Below are 21,587 nucleotides of genomic sequence, written 5' to 3' on the forward strand. Positions count from 1 at the left end.
CGTGTAGATGTATAATCTAATCCTATACGTAGTAGAAAGCAGAAATTCCCTCTATTCTAATTAAAATATCCCATATATACACCCGTAGCAATTAGCTGACTGCTAGGCTATTAAATTAATTAGCATTTCCTCTTTGTTATCCTGTCTGCGGGGGATATTTTTAATATCCAGATCTCGTGCGACGAGGGTGGAACCTCTTTTCATTGAGTGAGTCAAACATCAACCAAGCTTTTTTCATTCTCTACGTTCCAATTTTGTCGATTTATTTTTTATGAAGAATGGGAGTGGCCGATATGATATGTTCTACGAATTTACGCTGATGTTACGATTGTGATCTCTGTACATTATTTCTCCTTCGTGATGAATTTATGTGGAAATGATAATTGAAGGATTCAATCAAAGGGAAATAAACGCGAGCGAATTAACTCTTCCTGGAAAGAAGAGCATAAAAAAATTTCAATAAAAATACTTTTATTATACTTTTTTTAGTTATTTCATTCATCTATATAATGGTCTAATTTTATTATTGATTACATTTTTTAATGGAGAATAACGTTGAGTATTCCCTGACTAACGCAGTTTAAAATTAATTATCCTCCTCAATTATTTTCTCGATCGAACATTGTCACGAGTAACAAGTGACATCCGGCACTGTCTTACGGTGCTTTAAATTCGATTTCCTGCGGATGAACTATTCAATGTTTACAGAATTAAATCCGGTTTTACTCACGACGACGCGGCATATCACTCGGCAATCTGTCTCACGTGTTTAACTCTGGGTAATTCCAATTTGTTTAAGTTGGCAATTGAAATGTTTTGCGAGTGCCAACTTCAGAAGTTTACGCTTTACTGCAGGGCTCTCGATGGTGTTATTAAAGTTAACTTAACCAAGTACATTTGCCGTTAAAAAACGGGAGAATGCGAGTCTAAAACAGTCAATTTCTCGCGAAAAGCCTGCGAAGGTCTAGAATCACGAGCACGCGATTTCGAAATAAATTAACAGATATAAATAAGTGAAATTCGTAGAGCGTTCTGATTGTATTATACATATAGTACCTTATTATTTTCATATACGATCGAATAATTGAACAGCTCCTGACTGCGTTAACCGGAAAATGCTTAACGCGTTGTTTTTCCATCGAAACTTAACGTAATAAATTTTGCAAATAAATTTTTAAGAAAATTAATACAATCTTGATATAAGTATAAAGCATTTCACTCCTATAAATTAAAGACTCTATATCTCACAAAAAATAAATTAAAAGACAGTTTAAAAAGATAATATTTTTCAGAAATTGACTGTAGAACTTAATTGCTTCTGATGATCAATCGATATTTATTTAATAGCTTTGGTTTTATCAATGTAAGATTAACTTTAATCTTAGATCAATTTACTCTTTATCTTCTAATTCTAAGAAGTAAACGGTAAGTTAAATCAAGATTATAAAATTAATTTTACGTTGGGGTGGAACTCGACCTTTTAATCTCACGTAAATGATATCACGTTCATTCTTTACTTAAATCACACAGAGAACGCAGTTCTTCCGCACATTCTTCCAAGAATAACACAGCGCTGCTAATCGTCGGGCCGGACGTATCCTGCTCAAGGAACACACCATGTCAAGGGAAAGTCAAAATTACTCTATCTTGACGTCATGGCAAGGCAAAACAATGATTTTTTTGGTTGCAAAGTCGGACTGTTTATTGATCTTAAGAATCAAAATAAGATTTGACTTTTTGTGTGTTCTTTGGGTGATGTCAACAATTGCTTTTCACTAGCAGACATGTAAACGATCAAAGATATAAACCAACGAGACAGAAAGACGATTGTGCGAACTTTGTGTGATTTTACGGGGTGCGGCCGGCGCGGCGCGGCGCGGCGCCGCGGATACCTGACCCAAATGTACGATAAAAGCCTCATCCCCGGCGAAACGCTAACGTGGAATGTTGAAAAGTCGCCCGGCGTGCACGCACGAATTTCGCCCGTGACGGACGACGTGCCGCAAGTTGGTATCACGCGAGCCTCGAAGCCGTTGGATTTAGATTCGCGCGGACCGGCTCGGGAATAACGCGCGGTGGTAGTAAAGACGTTGTTGCACGACGGCTGCGGTGGCGGCTTACATAATCGTCGACGGCGCAAGTTTCGTAAGTGTTTCGGCTGTCGTTTGTCATCGCGTGCATAAACCCGCTTTAATTGAGCCCCAAACAAAATCTGTACCCCTCCCCACCTCACGTGCTCATCTTCGCTTTTCCCATCCTCGCCTCGGCACCGTTTCCGAGAAGCGGATTGTGCATGCAGCCTTTGCTGTGAAAAGAGAATTCGTTTTTCAACGGAAGTGAGATCGATTTTGCTGGACGATCACACATTTTACTGGATGTAGATCTGAAACTTTTGTTGGATCTTGAAAATAATTTTCTTCGAAATTGACACACTGATTTTGTAAAATTTTTTGCAGCATTGCTTATAATTTTTTAACTTCCAACATTATTTGGACGGTCCAACAATATTATTTTCAGATCTGCATTAATTTCTGATCTTTCACTCAAGCTATGTACGCGTTTATTACTCTTCGACCAGATTTCTTTCATAATTATCTACATGCGTGTATGTAAATCGAAAAAATTGAATATGTATTGTGATGCAAGATATTACCTCTTCGGCTCTATACTTTTGTCGGTGAATTTACTTTATGGGAGAGAGAACCACATTATAGGTATTGTAAAATATATATATCACATAAAAAATAAACATATTATAACCAAATTTTTTAAATCGAAACAGCAGATATTAAAGAATATACCGGTAATAAGCAAAGTGTCTTCCATCGCGTATGGCAAACGTATGTGTCTTTGTTAATAAAAATGTTATAGCATATAAAGAAACTCAGATGTACCATAATGAGAGTGATACTTAAGGTTTATTGTTCTTTTGTAATAATAAAAGTTACTGCCAGATTGTGGTCATAAATTCGCGGCGGGATCGTCCATATCTGAGTAACGATCATACTTGTCCTGAAGGAGTGACTCTTTACTCTGGACTAATTTCGCCCTACCAGCCCCTCTGATAATGGCAAAAGTCGGCCTCATTTTAAGGAAGGGTGTGGCGTTACGTGCTGGTTATCGATGGATTCGCGTCATTGTCATTCGCAAACATATACACGTGCTCGGCACACACCTTCCCGTAATCAATGCTCGTACACGTTAAAATTGACAGCCGCGCCTTCGTGTCATCATCCTGTTTAAGAGATTCCGTTCGATCTTATATCTATAGTCGAAGAATTCGCTTATAAATAGAATATTTGAATTCCATGCGGATTATCAGTAGTTGAAGCTACATACTATATGTGAAAGAAAAATATTTGATTAAAAAAAGATATTACACACAAAATATACGCTGAAAAAAAATATTTTTTTGAATAGTTCTAAGTGAAAGTTTATTAAATGTAAACATACGTTTATTTGATACAAGAACCACTAATTTAATTTAACTATCATTTCTTTATTTTAAGTAAATATTTCTTTACTGGAAGTAAATGTTTAGTTAACGTACTATTCAAACAAATACGTATTAAGATTTAGTAAATTTTTTCAGTGAGTATTTTTAACTAATTGCATAGTAAAATAATTATTAATAGTTAGAAGCTGATCCGGTTTTATGTTATTACTGTTGTAATATTAATAATTATAAGTAGGAATTTTTAATTTAAACTAAAAAGCTTCCCTTATTGTTGATTGATATAATTTGTAAATTAAAGATTTTTTTTTATTCTTTAAAATGTAACTTTTAATAATTTTATAAATTAACAACTTCGATTTTTTAATTTCTAAATTTGACATAATTTATAGAAATTAGGATTTTTGTGAGACATTAAAATGTCAAATTCAATTCTTTTTTAACGGAGTGTTGAACTATCAATAGATGATAAATTTATTCTCAAATGACGACATGAGAGGAATAGATTGTGATTGCGGGTTCATCTCTACTAACACAAGAAACTACATAAAAATGAACTGATTCTTATGAAATTTATAATATTTGTAATTTGTGTGACGTAAAATAATGTATAACACGTGACAGATTTATAGTCATTTATATGACAGAGTTAACAAACATTTTTTTTTAATTTGTTACTTTGATATTGATGATGACCTAATATAAAGTGGAAACGTTTATCGTTGTTTACATATGAGTATTTAAATAGACAATTGCACTTAAAACTTCATAATTATTTTATTACGCAATTATCCTAATTACAAATACACCGAGAAAAATTTCTGGTTGAAAATTAATGAAGATTCTGATCGCTATACCGATTAGAATTCTAACTATCTCAACTAGAATTATAATAGATTCAACCGGAAAATTCTCATTTGTCCATTTTCAATTAGAATTAATAACTCTTTTTCCCTTCAGTATACCAAACACTTTTCTCTCAGTATACAATACCGTTTGCACGACAAATTGTAAAGGCATAAACAAAAACGTTCAATAATATGCGACGGAGATATCCCTCGTTGAATCGTTGCATTATGTTGAAAGAAAAAAAAATCATGTGGCAGCCTGACTATTACGTCGCGTTTATCGTGTCACGCTATAATTATATCGACGTTTATTAGCGTCCGGAAGCGCGGGAGTGGTAATTTGTGATCGCGTTTGCCAGATAGCTCGCGATGGAGATAATTACGTCTGCGCTGTCGCTCTGTTTTGCGCATCGATGAAGATGATATATGAAAAGTCGCCACTCCAGGGAATCGACATTTCCGATCACGACATTCGTCACGGAGCGTGACGCTCTCTTTTCGAAAGGGAAAGGACAATGAATTTAACGATAATTTGCTCCTCAGGAAAGGGCATTTCTTTATAATACATCTGAGAACAGGGTGAAATGACGCACGGACCGCGTTTCGCTACCTCATTATCAACTCGATAAAATTCAATTATTCAATGTCTCTTTATTGCTGACGATCCTGGCGATCTATGACGGCCTTGCCGCGGAGACGCATCGTCGATAATATCGACCATTTTGCACTCCATCATCGCGCTTTTCCTCACCGCATCGTGTTTGCGTTATTGATGAAGTCGCGTCTCTCTGGGAATTGTCGCGGGTCCTTGGGAAGCAGCACGTGTATCTAATTTTCTCTCTGTGCTATTGTTACGATATTATATTTTAATAATGCGCACGCGCGGTGAAAATATTATAAGTAAACGTAGAACGATAATTTTCCATTTTAGAATTCATGTCATTTGAAAGAATGATCATTTTAATGGGATAATAAATCGAGACTATATTTAGGTGTGATATACATGAAGATGGTATGTAAGATTTATTTACGAGATGTAAAATTGCTTGAGCGTTTGTTTTATGTGCTAAAAAATTGTGAATAGCGAAGCGCGCGACAAAAGAATGAGTAGACGTAAATAATAATTTTCGATTTCAGAATTATGGAATTTGCAAAAATTTGGTTACTTGAGGTTTACCGAGATAATAAATTGAGGCTATATTAATGATATACATAAAGCAATGGTGCGTAAGATTTATTTATTGCTGCGAGATAATTAAGTGTTTGTTTAATTTATTAAAGAATTATGAATAGGAAAGATATAAAAAATTCGTAAAATTGTACGATTCGGCGATCAATGAAATTACAAGCTTATCACATTGAAGGCTTACATCGCGATCGATGCTTCTATCAGATGAGTGTTACTGAAGTCGCGTTCAAACACGTAATAGAAATAATTAAGAACTCCGTCGTCGAACTCCGGAAATCGGTGTCTTGGAAATTAATCTTCTTTGAAATTCGTTATTAACGTATAAATGTTGAACGTTCTGTTTTGTTCTACAGAATTATTACAGGATTTTTCGCACTTCTTCCTTTAAGCAAATAAAAACATGTATTCTTTCCTTTGAAAAAACTCAATGATACAAGCAGAGAATTAAATTTCAAAATTAAACTTTTTTTAGGCGATTTATTTTAACTCTTGTGTTTGAAGAAGATATATCGGTTTTTTATTTAAAAAAAAATTAATAAAAAATATTAACTTTTTAGTTATTATTATGAGCTAAGTAAAGATTATCTATCAATCATCAAGAGTAAACTAATTTACAGTCTGTCCGTCACTTGTGACACTAGAGAAATTATAATACCTGTCAAGAGTGACACATTTTGAATTGTGTGTAAATAAAAAGGAAAGTCTTCTACAAAGAACATTAAGAGGCGATCGAAGTTTGAAGAAGAAATTATTTTATTTTAAATGTAGTTATACTGATTAAATAAATATAAACTGAAAATATTTCGAGTTATATCACTTTTGATGAATTATTCCGGATTTGTCAAAATTTTGTAAGATATTAAAATTGTCACAATTCAAAGAATGTGAAACAAAAATGATAAAAATGACGTTTGTTTTTAGTATGTTCTTTTTACCGATATTATTTGCAACAATTTTCTATTAAGTTTAAAAAATAGTTTTCCCTCTTTTCTGAAAAATTTAATTTTGTTAATTGTATTACTTTCGATGCAAGGGAACGGTATCTTTTTTTGTGGTACGAAGCAGAGTAATTAATTACATTTTTTATTTTTTTTTTTTTAAATTGTACATTACAAGAGATGGTTTTTTTCTTCTTCCACCTAGTTGCTACAAGATGTGATCAGTGAAGGATGACCTTCCTAATCGAAGGCCTGCCTTGTCGAAGACGACCGCAGGAATCGTCGTGACAGTCTTGATAAAACCACACGAACGGACGGCCAGGCAAGCGCCATAGAAATCTTGATCTTATCAGGTCGAAACTTCGTGTCTTGCCTTATCGATCGTTTCACTCACTCCTATTGGCCGTGCCTCGCGTATCACGTTCGATTTCTACAGTGACTTCTAGACGTTCCTCGGGAAAAAACCGCTCCTAGCTACCGTTGTTACTCCGATATTATTTGCATGATAAATGTTCGCTGTGTACAACGTAATTATTAATTTAAATAATGACAACTCTTTTACATGCTCAGAAATTCGCGATAAACTTTGATGCGATGGTTTGTGAGTGCAGTTTTATTCGCAGCGTCGACAAGTGCCAACCAGTGGCTTGTTTCTTAATTAAGTGATAATAAATGTGCCTTTTTTCAAATTGTGATAGAAACACGTGTCTCTTATTTAGCTACTATATTATAATTCTCCGCAAAAATATATTTTTTTATTGAATATTTATCACAATTATGCGCTGCAGTTATTGACGCTTGGATTTAAATGAACTTTAATAGACTTTAATGGAGTTTAATAGATTATAGTTGACTTGTTTCCGAGAGTTGCATTCCTACTGCAGATAAAACTGAAGTCCAAAGAAGAGTGCAATCATACAACATTTTTCTTCCTTCAACTATTGTTCTTTAAAACTCCAAAAGAATTTAGAAAATATCATTGATTTTACGACACGTAGGAAAAGTGCTTTGAGTGATAAATACCAATATTTACAAAGTTTTCGGCAACAACTTTATATAATGCTTTTTCAAAAGAATAAAGAAAGAGAAATCTTTTATAAGATTTTAGCATTCGATTTTAGCAATCTTTCTGCTGATGTAGAAAGGTCTGATTACTTTCGTATTTTTACTATTGGAGACGACAATCTTCATTAATTCGCGTACATTGTATTCATACGTTTATTCGAAAAATCTGTCGTATCCACGAGTTTCTACAAGATAAAAGATAAAGCGGTTGTGATTGCGAGTTGTCGGAAATCCATTTTTCATACCTTCTTTATTTATCACTTCCACGATATATGATAACGAAGTGATTCGAGTGATGATTAGCTAAAAACCTACATTTGTATACACATCTTAATGTATATGTGTTGCTGTCAAAGTGTGCGATTTAATAAAACAAACATTGCGCGGCTTGCTTAGTTTCATTCTGGCAAATTTCCCAGGCGATGAATTATTAATTCCGACCGAGTCGATGATCAATGATAAGGCGGGGCAATAATAAATACGACGAGACGTGGAATCGAAGCTCAAAACGACGCTCAAAAATAGGCCTCGGTTGATACGTTTAATAGTAGTGAGTATCATTGTGTGATTAGAATAATCTGTCTCGTAGTAGTTCGAGTGATTCATTGTACTTGCTAACAGGTAATCGCTCACTCGTGGATCTGTTAAGGATTTACGTAATTCGCAAGGTGTAACCAGCGATAAGCGCAAGGCACACTTACACGAACCTTGAAAAGTTCGGCGCGCGGCGAAACTTTTGTTTATATTCTCTAACACTTTTAGAGTGAAACACACTTTGAAGAGTAAAACGTCACTCTTAAAGATTGAAAATTGAGCCACTCCTTTTCAAAACTGGCTCAATTTTCACTCTTTGGAGTGAAATTTTATTTTGAAGAATTTAGGGAGTAAATGCAAACGAGTTCGAAAAACACATATTTACCCGAAGGTTTCACTGTCATTGTACATTTGTTAATGTCACTCAGTTATTCAAGAGGAGTTTAGGTAACAACCTCGTTATCATATTGTGCTTTTCACGCGTGTCAAACAAATTATCGCGGTTCCGTGAAGCGAGTGGCTGACTTACAGAGAATCTTATCTTTGTCTCTGGCTATTTTCAACAGAGAAAACGAATCAGTCAGCGCTCAGTGTGATTCTTTGGACTTCCCTCTTTTTCCAGACTGGCTCAATTTTCACTTTTTAAAGTGAGATTTTACTCCAAAGAATTTAAAGAGTATTGGATTTGTTAACGGAATTGTTAACAGGTCATTTTTTCATCTTACGTTGCCACTGTGGGTACAATGACATATCTGACTGTTTCTTTTACTTTATGTACTTTAATATGATCGATTCTTACACTTAGATCAGCAGAGAACTAAAGGCAAAAAGCAATCATATTGTATTAAAGAATCACTGAGCGCGCACTGATCAGTTTTTTCTGCTGAACGTGACTTTTGCAAGCTTTAATTTTTCGTCCTTTTTCATTTTTATTCTTTACGCATATTTGTCTGTCCTCAGCATTCGTTTGATATGCCGCATATTTAATGCAATGAACAATTCATAGTCGGGAGGAAGAAACGCACGTGCGTGGCACACGCAACACATGACCTCCGGTGTCATTTTTCAATTCCAATGCGTAAAAACGCATACGAGGCATAACTTTGTTGCAACGGAATGAACCTTACGTAACATCTCACCTATTCCATATCCGAAGATTTCGTTATCGTTGTTATGAAAACAAAATTATATTCGAAACGCACGTGTGTTATTGATTCGGATTTAAATCAAATGAGCGAAGGAACAATTTGCTTCGATGAGAATGGTATCATTATATTGTAAATATAATAATAACAAAACGAATTATTTTCGTTGGTTCATTCATTAGATCTAAACACGCATTCTTATTCGAAAAACAAATTCATGCTTTTGGAGATAATATATCACTTGTCTTACTCTTTAAAATTTTTAGAATGAATTGTCTCTTTGAAGAGTAAAATATCACTTTTACAGAGTGAAAATTGAGCTTTTTTTTTCAATTTTCATTCTTTAAAGTGAGATTTTACTCTAAAGAATTTAAAGGATACGGAATCATTAACAGATTATTTTTAATCCTTCGTTGCCATTGTGGGTACTGTAGCATACCCGATTGTTTCTTTTTATTTCATGTATTATAACTTTTTTATTAATAAAGGAACTTGCACAGAAAGAACGATTTTGAAATATTTAAAAATTTAAGAAACACTGAAAATATTAAAATATTTATGTAGAAAACTCGAGCAATGCTACAAAACATTTTAATATTCTATCAATCAATTAAGTGTCCCATATGATTATTTTAATTCAATAAAATTATTGTTAGATGTGTGTATATCTAGCCAATTTTTTAGATACTTTGGTAAAATCGTTCCGTGTACAATTTTCTTGTACCATTATGTGTCTTACTGTTTAGGGTTTTGATTGAAAAAAAGTTATATAGTTTACTTTTGTGTAATATTTCTTAATATTCAGTATATTATATGCATGACAAAACGTACAGTGATGATATCGAAGGGTTTAATTATATAAACACTCACTACTCATTTATCGTCAAAAATATCTGCGTTCGAATATCTGCTTACAGCTTACAGTTGCAGTACTACAGAAATTAAATATTATAATATTCGTATACCCTCATGTAAATTATCTGCATCATAATCCTAGCATCATGGCCAATGAATGCGCGATGTATTATCGTCGAGTTTATGTTGAGTATGAGTCATTGGTGTCATGCCATTCGTACCAAGTATTTCTATGACAAATCTATACTTAACCTATCGCCACGTTTTTAAGTAAAAACAAATAGTGTGTTAAACAATGATTCAAATTCGACTCTTATTTTGCAATTGAATATTTTTAGACTCTCTATATAATATTTTTCTAATATTTTTTTTATAATCTCAAAAAATTTTCTAATATTTTTGAGTTTTTTTAAATTCAAGTGAACATATGGTATATAAATAGTGAGCAGTGAACAGTGTCATATAAAGGGCAGCTTTCTAATTTTTCATTTTTTATTCCGAATCCGCCAAACGAAGAAGATATGTCGAAAATGAGAAAGTTATCTGAAAAGTTCGTCATTCAAAAATAGAAGATGCTTCAACAAGAATAGTTAACGCTCGCTCGAAAATGTTCTATCACAGTTGTCGGACCTTTGTCTTTTGACATGAATAACTCTGACAATTCTGATTTCTATAGAATATTTATAGACTTTTTGTCCACTATGTGACTCAACAATTTCGCTCTCAGCCTCGCCAGTTCCGGCTAATTCAGGGAAACGAATAAATCAGGTCACCAAGGCTCAATCAGTTTTACCTTGTCAAGGCGGAGTTTCGTTTCTAAGAAGGAAATACGACGACGTATGTCATACATGACGCGTAAGATGAAACAATCACGAGTGAATGAACCGTGACATATAATGCCATGAGAGATTAGTACAATTCCATTCAGGGTCATCAGATATTTTAAATACATACTGTCACATATTGTCGCTTGTGTTATAGGTTTATTATACGCACGATCTGCGTCTATTATTATAAAGTCTCCCTCGTTGTGTCTTTAATCAGGTATGATTAAATCCACAACTAAACTAAGCCTCGGATTGCATTGCAACGGATTTGCAAATACCTCGAGAAATATGCGAAGGATATTAGAATAAATATATATACATATTAATATCAATGATTAAGAAACTAAAGGAAATTACAAAATCTTTGATATGAATTCCATGTCAATTTTTTTCTTACCATTCGCGTCATTTCTTCTCTGCTACATAAAAAAAAAATCTGATTATATAGTTAGATGAAAAGCTTTGGTAGAATAATTTCAGTCAAATGTTCGATTAATAAAATACTACTATACCGTAAAATTTTGATCCTAAATCAGCATAACTTTAATCTAAATTTTGATAATGCCCAGACAATACGACTCAAATTCTGGACATAAGATGTTTTAATAACGTTCTAATAAAGGACCACCTCGGTTTGTACAACAAATTAATGAAAATCTTTAATATCAGTAAAAGTTGACAACATAAGATGTAAATTAAAAAAAAAAAGGCAAGACCGTATAGGTCATAAGTTCCAAGAAATTTAATGCTAATGCCGGCGGTACTGTAATTTTCAAATGTCATAACTCGGAAAGTTCTTATAAAGAAAAGATTTGTAAACAGTGTTCTGGAAACGTCTCAACGTCAGCTATAAAGATACGCTATGAAAAATGAGAAGTAGTTCCGTTTAAGATTTTTATGTTGACCTTGAAAGCATTTCCTTAGGCCATTCCAAGGTCAAATTAATATCATCATCTGATAACTTTTTGGGAACCCTATTACTTTTGTTTCAAATATTTTTTTCGGTAAATCAAATATTTTTTTGAGATATTAGCCGTTCCAGAACTTTTTTGTCATTCGCTACAATACCAAATTTCTTGGAACTTATCGATCTATACGGTCTCGCCTTCTTTTTTAATTTACATCTTATGTTTTTACATCCTATCTTTTTCTCAGCGTACCGAAATCGGTATACGAATCAGCTCTCGCATTGACTATAGCTGTACATTATGTATTCTCGCGTTGGCGAGGTGAAAGGTCACGAGTAAATCGATCGTGTCGTCGATTTCGTTGCAGGCGCCGGCACAGTCAATGCAACCAGCCAGGGGGAACCCCCGGGTTCCCAGTCCTGAGCCGTTGCGACCGTACACCCCGCCGGATCTCTCTTCCATACCGCATATGGACGACACATCCCTGCACAACGGCAGCAGTAACAACAATGACAACGCGTCACCTGCGGCTAACCGGGCGAACGATGGTGCACAGCAGGAACCCACCGGGCCCTTCATCATCGGCAGCCCCATCGATCTCGGAGACATCGATAATGTCGACAATATCGGCTTTCGTCTGGATCCCGTTACACGTGGCAGTAACAGACGGAGAAGGCGGGAGCACATCGAGCTGCAGGAGACCGGATCGCCGAATTCCGATGGTGAGTAAATTAATTTGTCAATTAATTACTTAGAATTAATGCGTCCTACGGAGATAATAAATCAAATTATCGTTGAACCGAACTTCGCTTTAGAGCTTCTGTTTCTCTGTCACCACTGCTATCTCAGGTCGTGACGTCAGCAGCAAAAAAAAGTACAACAACGATTCTGGTAAATTATATTTGAATAGAAATATTTTTTTCAATAAAATAATATTTGCAATTAACAGAATAAATTTATAAAATATATTGAAAACTATATTTTTATTTTTCGGAAAAAAATTATAATAAATTACACATATTTATTTCTGTTATATTATTATTAATATATATTATTAATTTAATAGTTCGCCACAGCTTATTTTATTTCTGGTTATGCATAATTCATTTTCCAGATATATGAAACTGAATTATGCATAACCGTTTATTTCCGTTTAAACACATATGATTATTTATTTAACAAAAATAAAAGGAGTTTTCAGTTTACTTTACAAATTGGTTTTATCGATTGCAGTGTTGTTTTATTGAGACACTGCAATCCACTTTATTTTCATATTAATATATTTTGCCAGAATTTTTATCGTATATTTTCTCGCTTCTGACGTCACAATCTAAGGTAATAGTGGTGAGTGAGCAAAGGCCTTATGTTGAACGACGAATAACGTTTAGTTGCTAAAGTCCTTAGTTAGGCGGCTATCAATTTTCCTGATAACTCGGGATTTCATAATTTACAAGAATTCCTTGATAAAATCAATTCCAGGTTTCTATGTGGAAACCTGTAATTTTATCTATGCGCTAAAGATTGAGAATTCTATTGTTCAATGCAAAACGAAGCTTTATAGGTGGGACTCGTGATAATAGTGATATTCGCCGAATGTGGTCCTTTTAAGTGGTTGTAGGGGGAGGAAACTACCCCACCGATGGCGTCGTCGGTTTGTCCTTGGCCTATCGATGCCGCTTATATGTACAATCGTCACGCCACCTCCGTGGAGCAGCCGTTGCGTTCCGGGATACGGTCGGTGCTGACACCAACTTGTTGCCGACAATGGGCGCATGCGTTTTCACGGTGTAGCACGTGAATGTAATTGACGCATTCGTCTGGGCCACCCCTTGGAACTCAGTGCTGCATTGGCAACAAGCGTGAGCCTTGCGTAAAAACAATAAAAAGCATTAGAAAAATTATCGAACCGCTCCAAGTCCAAGCTTCAAGGAGATCGATCTTCTTTTTTCGTATATTACTGCGGATTTTGGATTCTGACTCTGCACCATTTACGATTGGGAAGCATTTCGTTCTTTTTTGGTTCTTCCGACGACTGCAAGGTCGGAGTAGAGGGAATTTGGCTCTTGGCTTCCTAGTTGAATGGAAGTCCATTCGGCGAGACTTGGGGTACTTCTTTCCCTCCAATCAGAGTAGAGGGAGTTTGGTTTCAGAATTTAACGGAAATCCATTCAGCGAGGCTGGGAGTGCCTCTTCCTTTCCTCCAATCAGAATAGAGGGAGTTTAACTATTGGCTTTCTATAGTTAAACACATAGCACGGAAATCTATTCGGTGAAACTCGGGGGTGTACATAACAAATCTCGGGATCGCATTGCGTCGCACTCGCGGGAAGTGTGCCACAATCAATCCAGTAGCATCTGCTGAACACGGTACTTTGACATTGAGCGTATGCCAAGTTTTGCGGGACATTTCGCGGTTGCATTCCTGTGCGAATCCCATGGGCGTCGCGGTGCGTCCTGGATATCGCGCGACGCTGATTTCCCGACGACGGGATCGATCAGCCGGGGCGACGCGTGTGCGCGTTAACAACACACGTGCATGTAAGCACCGATGTAAGCGCCGACGTGTCGTCTTCGTCGTTGTTGCGCCAACAGGGGTGTGGCGAGGGAGGAGGCTCTTTCTGACGCGCGTGTCTAATGATGTAGACGCACTTGTTTCAGGCAATCGTTACCCCGATTCGGGCGAGAGCGGATCACGTATCGGATCGCATCCGTTCTCTTGCCGTACCGCATTGTGGTCGTTTCGGAAAATTGTGTGCGTGAGGCGAGTGCGTGCGTAGGACGTATCCGTTTTATTATTTCTGGACGGAGAAAAGGTGCGAAGGATCGATTGCGGGTTACGTTGATTTTTCTCCTTGGCGGAAGGCTCGTTCAATCGTCGAACGAGACGTGCCGATTTCGTCCAGAATTTTGGCGTCGCGATCTTTTTATCTGAATTGGAGTAAACGTAGAGAGACTTCGGAAATTTCTGTCTGAAAAATTCCTATACACCGAAAAAAAATGTTCGGTTGAAAATGGACAAAAAGCAGAAGATTCTGATTAATTTAATATTTAATCCAGAATCTTCTGGTTTTTGTCCATTTTTAATCAAACATTTTTCTCATAAATATAGTACTAATTATAAACGTAATATTAATCATTATAATGATGATACTATGTTTATAATTATCAATATTATGTTTAACATTGAGAATGGCTCGATCGGAGTCGAAACGTCGTTTGTTGTAATTTTCACATAGCGTTTTTATTACCTTTTCGTTAGTCTATATTAAATATATTATTTTTAGCTCGTAGCTTTTCTCAATATATATTTCATTTAATTTTATATTAATTAGGCCATATTATATTAAGTATTTTTCTCAATGTATGCGCTTCTGACTACAAAACAAAGATTGCATAGAACGAAGGATCGATTCGATATTTTATTTACTGAGTTACGCGAAGCTAATTTGTGAGAGTATTTCGTATCGATTATACAATAACGTGAGGACGAATTATAAATAAGTTAAATGTCATCAGTTTAAAAATCTCGCTAATATAGCTTTTATTTCGTAGCGTTAAACTTCACAGAATTGAAAGAGATGTTCGTTTTATAAATAATTCTGATCCCACATTCACTGCCGGTGATACAATCTCCTTTTAGTTTCATAGGATAAAAGATCATGGACATAAACTTGATCTATTCTCGTGAAAAAATTTCTGATTGAAAATTAGCGAATCAGACGATTTTGGTTAAAGCAATTAAAATTTTCAATTTAATTAGGATCATCTCAACTAGAATTATAATAAATTCAACGAGAAAATTCTGATTTGTTTATTTTCAACTAGAATTTTAATTAATGCATAAGACTCTTTTTTCCAATGTAGTGAATAAAAAAACAACTGTGGCAAACTACATTTTTTGTTAAAAAATAATTTTAAGCATTAATCTTATGCCTCTTTTTAATACAACATAAAAGACCTGAATTGCATATTTTAGTACCGTCTTCTTCATGTAATGATTACAAGCGATATCATTATCTGATTTTTTTTTCGCTATAATGTTCTAATATTCGAATTATCGTGATCGAGTTCCGATCAAACAAGGCAATTCTTTTAATGGACAATAAAATAAATTAGAAATACAAAAATAAAAAAAAAGGCTCTCCAAATAAATTGAACTATAAATACATATTATATGTATTATATATAGTTGATGTAGAAAGGAAATGCCAATGTGAGCTGACACCAGTTCTTCGTGTAATCCAATATTGATGTTCGCTCACAATGGTATTTCCTTTCTTATAATGGAATAATTTCACTATTTCTAACCCAAGCCGACCAACAAATAGTGGTAGGTTTTTGATATATAATATTTTAGTTCTACATTAAAAGAAACGAGATATATTAAAAATAAAAGAAGATTAATGTGCTGGAAATTAATTCTTAAGAAAAATGTAGTTGAAAAATGTATTAAAATTTTTTTTTATTTATTGCTGATCCAGTTTTAGTATTTTATGATGATGTCACAAAGTGTAATTTATTATCCTAATTTTTTTACTAACATTTTAATTGCTACGATCGATCAAACGGGACATACATTGCATTAATTCTGATGGATCGAATAATTCCGTGATCTTGCTCAAACCGATCAACGTATATATGATCTGCATTTCAGCGCATTTTAAAATTGCATTAAAAGAAAAGAAATGTATTATAATGAAAAAGGATTAATGTAGGATTTTCAGTCAAGAAAAGGGAGCAAAATTTCTTTTGACACAAAATTTATTAAAACACTTATATTAAATAAAAAGTAAATATTCAGCAAGGTCGAGTGAGAGTAAAAGAACTGCGCGGTAATTCGTGTGCTGTAATTTCACCATCATAAATTGTACTTAACTTCTTATATTATTTACAAGACAATTGGACGTTTCGGCTCAATTCAAACCATTATCAGCGATATCTAAAATTCAAACATTTCATTAATGTGAACGACGAGTCCACAGAATATGCAATTCTGGTAGTTATCTTTTGTAGATTCGTCATTCATATTAATGATGATGATATGGCTTAAATTGAGTCGAAACGTTTGATCGTCCTGTAAATGATGTAAAACGAAGTTAAACATAATTTATGCATGATGTTTACTATAGTTATTTTACTCTCACTCGCTCTTGTTGAATATTTAATTTTTATTCAAATCTTGCGAAAGTCGATTAATCATTATTAAAGTCTTTGAGGATCTTCAGTGAACTTTCTTGAATACATTAGCCAACGAGTTAACTTTTGGTCGTATAAACGATTTCCATAATTTAATTGTTTTCCCTTGTCAAAATTTAAAAGCAAGACTTCCCTGTTCTCTTCATACATCTATACTTCAAATTAATTCTTGACTGTGTTCAGCAGAGAAAACAGCTTTACAACTGTTGTAAACTTCTTTAACATGATTGGTCTTTGCCCTTAATTTTTCACTGGCTCTAAATGTATAAATAAATCATATTAAGCTGCGTTGTTCCACCTTTTGATAAACCTCAGCTCACTTTCTTGCTCTCTCACTCTGTCCTGCTCTTACTCTTTAACTTATCCATTAGATAAATTATCGCAAGTTTATCTAAAAATGTAAACAATTAGAGCCTTTAAAGAATTTTACAACAATTGTAAAGCTGCTTTTTCTGCTGAACGCAGCCAATGTGGTTTCCATGGAAGTATTAGGTTAAGTAAAAAGTCATCGCGTTTTTTTAAAAGACATCTATCAGTAAAAACCGCAATTACTTTCTTACCAACAATATAAATATATCTTGATAGAGTAAAGTTTCAGCTTTAAAAATCTCTTTTTTAAATTATACGATACGACAATTTTTAATGGAGTTATGAGCAATTAAAGTCAAAATAATTCTTTTATTTAATCCGCGATAACTCAGTAATCAAAAGTCGTAGGAATATTAAAAAAAAACGATTTTGTAGGGAAAGTATCAAGCTTTCACGATAGGTAATCGAAAATTTTCTCAAATTCGTTTTGGACACGTTACAAATCCACAAAGTGAGAAGAAAATTTTTCGTCTTTTTCAGCTCGTAGTTTTTGGTATGTAAAAATTATCAAACTCATATAAACTTAAAAAATGTGATAAGCTTTTAAAAGTAGAGATTTCAAGCTTTAAAACCCTTTTTTTAAATTTGAATTTCATTCATTATTGACGAAGATATTGTATATACAACTTTGAGCTAAAAAATACGCGATGACTTTTTACTCAACTTAATATTTTGTTTTATTTCTCGTAGATCCAGTTTTCATATTTTACGGCAATGTGTCATAAACACGCGGGTATCTGCGAAGTCAGGAGGCGGAATGTACGCGACGGAAATGCTAATCGTGTCATTTTAGCGCTACGACCGTCCGATAAACGAGCGCGAACGTTTTGCATGCGAACGGAGGACGGGATGTAATAACGCCCGGGATTACGCGACCGCCCACCATCGCGTAACCGCATTACGCAATCATTATCTCCCAGACGACAACGTATTCGGCGTGGCGTAGCGCGTCGCCGAGTTTTTTTTTTACGAGCGGACGGGAAATCGATAATCCGACGTTAATTAAATCCATCGCGTCACGTTGCGCCGTTTCCGCGACGCCGAGGACGCCGCGCGACGTTCTGAAGATCCTCTCATTTATCTCTCGTACGTTCCTTGATTTTTCACCAGACGCATGGGAGGACACGTGTCGTAAATTCTTGGTACTCTTGGCAGTCAAACTTGTCGAACCTGAACGTATGTATATATACAGGGTGTCCCGTTTCTGTAGCGTTTACTTTTTGACGTCAAGATTTCTTCGAGCAATCCATAGATCGAACTTTTTTTTTTGACGAACAAGCACTTATTATAAACGTATTGAATTGGAACAAAAGTTTGTTGCTTCATTTCTCTAATAACACAGATCTCCAAGGGACGTTCCAAAGAACATTCAGAGGACATCCCTACGTCCCTAGAATAAAGTGTGCTATTAGGATTGTATGTGTATATGTTCTTTTAAAAAAATTGGCAATTATATTATTCGATAGAGCAAAGTTTTAGCTTTGAGAATCTATTTGTTTCATTGCGGCACTATGATTTTTAACGGAGTTACAAGCAATCAAAGTCAAAATGTTTCTTTTATTTAACAACGCGATAATTCAATAACAAAAAATCTTAGGAACATTAAAAAAAACCATTTTGTAGGGGAAACTTTTATAATAGAAAGCCAAACATCTTCGCGAATTTGTTTTTGAGTACGTGACAAGGCCACAAAGAAGAAGATTTCCTATTTTGTCCAGTTCGTAATTTTTTTTATAAAGAAACAAACGTAGTGAGATCTTTAGAAAGTAGAGATTTTATTGAAATCATTTTAAGTTTTAAACCCTTTTTTAAAGTTTAAATTTCGTGAGAGAGATTTTATTAAAATAGAGATCTTATTAAAGTAGAGATTTTATTAAAATCTGTTTTCTTAAAATCATTTTAAGCTTTAAAACCCTTCTTTTAAATTTAAATTTCGTTCATTTTTAACGAAATTACAGTTATTTAAATTTTAAAGTTCGTAACGCTACGAACTTTTGTTCCATCTCAATATCAATTATAAAACTTTCTATTTATTTAATATTATTATCATTATCACATTATTCAATTATATAATATAAATATCTATATTTTTCTTACATAATTTGATTATATCTTACAATAATTTTCTTATTATTATTAATGCGTAACATTTCTGCTGTAACAGTATTGCGGATTGAGAAAGGCCAACGAAATACACGCGAACACCCTGTATAAGATGCACTGCTATGCAGCGCTGTAAACACGTGACAATAACGTCGTCGTCGTCGTTGGTATGACGTGATGCGATGCATCGGTGCGATGCATCGGTGCGAACCGTTGGTGCAGTTTTTTTTTTCGCGCGGAAACGCGAAGTCGTGCGTTCGCCAGACATTCGCCAAACGTACTTCAAGAACGTGGCTAACTGTGAATAATCACGCGTTGTGATAAGCCGACCGTTATTTACGGAAATCATTCCTCGAGCACGTCAGCCTCGGTATAACCTCAAAAAGTCAGCGCGACCAGTGGAGGCGCGTCGGCGTCGGCGTCGGCGTCCGTTTTCTCCTCCCCGAATCCCCGAATGGAAGCGAACGCAACGCGCACCGACATCGTTGCGCGGCACATCGCGCGCGACGATCGATGCAATTAAAGGGGGAGGATTATTCATCGGGGTTTTTACAGGCGATCCAAACCGCGTCGCGGAACTGACGTCGCTCCCCGTCGTCTTCCCCGTTGCCGTTTCCCCGATGCGGCGACCTTGCAGCTGCTGCTCCGGTCCGGCCGCGGCACGAGCTGTCATCAAAGTGCCGCACGCGTGAAAGAGAGAAAGAGACACTCTCGTTTATCACTCGTCCACGCACAGTAACGCGGAGAACGGAACATGAATTGGCAAGGGCGTAGCGCGCGTGTAGACATGTGAGATACGTGCGTGCGAGGAAGTAAGAGAGTTAGAGATAGAAAGATCTGGCGAAAAAAACGGTACGCGTGACGACGACGAGTGACGATCATGGAAATCGCCGCCACGAAGCTGGTGCAGTGGTTCAACGAACTCCGATCCCGGGTGCATCTTTACCTGCACGCACAAACCCGTAAGTCATCCCCGGACAAGCGCGTGCGAGGATTAATTCAATAGCAAAATGCTAAAGAGCGCGGGAATGTCAATACAAAAATACAGTCGACGGACCCGACCGGGTGATTTGCCACGGGTGTACTTCTGTAACGATTTAATGATGCTTTGACAGCGCTTATATCAAGGAAGTCTTTTAAACTTGATTTTGAATGCAACTATGATAACAAAATTTTTTAAATTCAATTCAAAGGCACTTCAATAAGTAATTCATACTAAAAAGTTTAATTTCTTTAAAATTAATTTTTAAATTAATATATTAAGTTTTCAAATTAATTTTTTCCAATATAATTTTTCCAATATATAAATTATTTTCAGATCTCAGATGATGTCGAATAGAACTAAATAATTTCAATGGATAATGTCTTCAAATGTGTTGCATGTACATTACAATGTACAGAATATAAAAGGATTGAGACAATTTCCTGACATCTCGTTTAATGTTACTGTTATCTCGTAGTGCAAGTTAATAATAATGGCGCCGATAATATGTTCGAGAGAGCTAAGAATTTTTTATAAAGGTTTATCTCTTATCTCTTACTTTTATCCTAAAGAATGTATCTGACTGTTAATACATTTGTTGGAACTAAAGTTTGTAATGATGCTTCATTTGTCTACATGTTTAAAAAGAATTGTCATTCAATAGCGTTTTTTTAACTTTAAGAATGTTTTTTTAATTGCAGTACGATGTGATGATTTTTGATAGAGTTATGAGCAATCAAAGTACAATATAAATGCTTCTTTTATTTAATCCGCGATAATTCAATAACAAAAAATTTTAGAAACATAAAAAAAAAGATTTTGTAAGAAAAACTTTAAACTTTTACGTTATTAAGTTGAAAATTTTCACGGGTTTTCTTTTAAACATCTGACAGACCTAAAAAGTAAGACATTTTTTTTATTTTATCTAGTTTGTCGTTTTTTTGTATGTAAAAATGATGGGACTTATAGAAACTCAAGTGACGTAATAACCTATCGAAAGTAGGGATTTTAAGCTTTAAAATCTTTTTTTTAAATTTAAATTATGTTTATTTTTAACGGAATTACAACTGCTTGAAATTTGACGTTCGTAGTGCTACGAATTTTTGTTCCAGCTCAATATATTGCATTTTGTAATATTATTACAGTAATATACAGTATTATTATTATTATATAT

General features: G+C 34.8%; 1 protein-coding gene across 8 annotated transcripts in view; it reads left to right on the plus strand.

Annotated features, from left to right (window-relative positions):
* Positions 1-21,587, plus strand: part of LOC108749714 (probable phospholipid-transporting ATPase IA) — a 41,046-nt gene that overhangs the window by 4,637 nt on the left and 14,822 nt on the right. For 4 of the 8 annotated variants that reach the window (XM_018488622.1, XM_018488626.1, XM_018488628.1 and 1 more), the window contains exon 2: positions 12,131-12,485. In XM_018488622.1, coding sequence (XP_018344124.1) covers positions 12,131-12,485 — 355 coding nt within the window. Of the gene's footprint in view, positions 1-2,066; positions 2,146-7,765; positions 8,045-12,130; positions 12,486-14,557; positions 14,577-19,601; positions 20,394-21,587 lie in introns of those variants that run through there. The other 4 variants (XM_018488625.1, XM_018488623.1, XM_018488630.1 and 1 more) reach the window with 4 other exon arrangements.

This window comes from Trachymyrmex septentrionalis, unplaced genomic scaffold (genome assembly GCF_001594115.1).
Source record: "Trachymyrmex septentrionalis isolate Tsep2-gDNA-1 unplaced genomic scaffold, Tsep1.0 scaffold31, whole genome shotgun sequence".
Taxonomy (NCBI): domain Eukaryota; kingdom Metazoa; phylum Arthropoda; class Insecta; order Hymenoptera; family Formicidae; genus Trachymyrmex; species Trachymyrmex septentrionalis.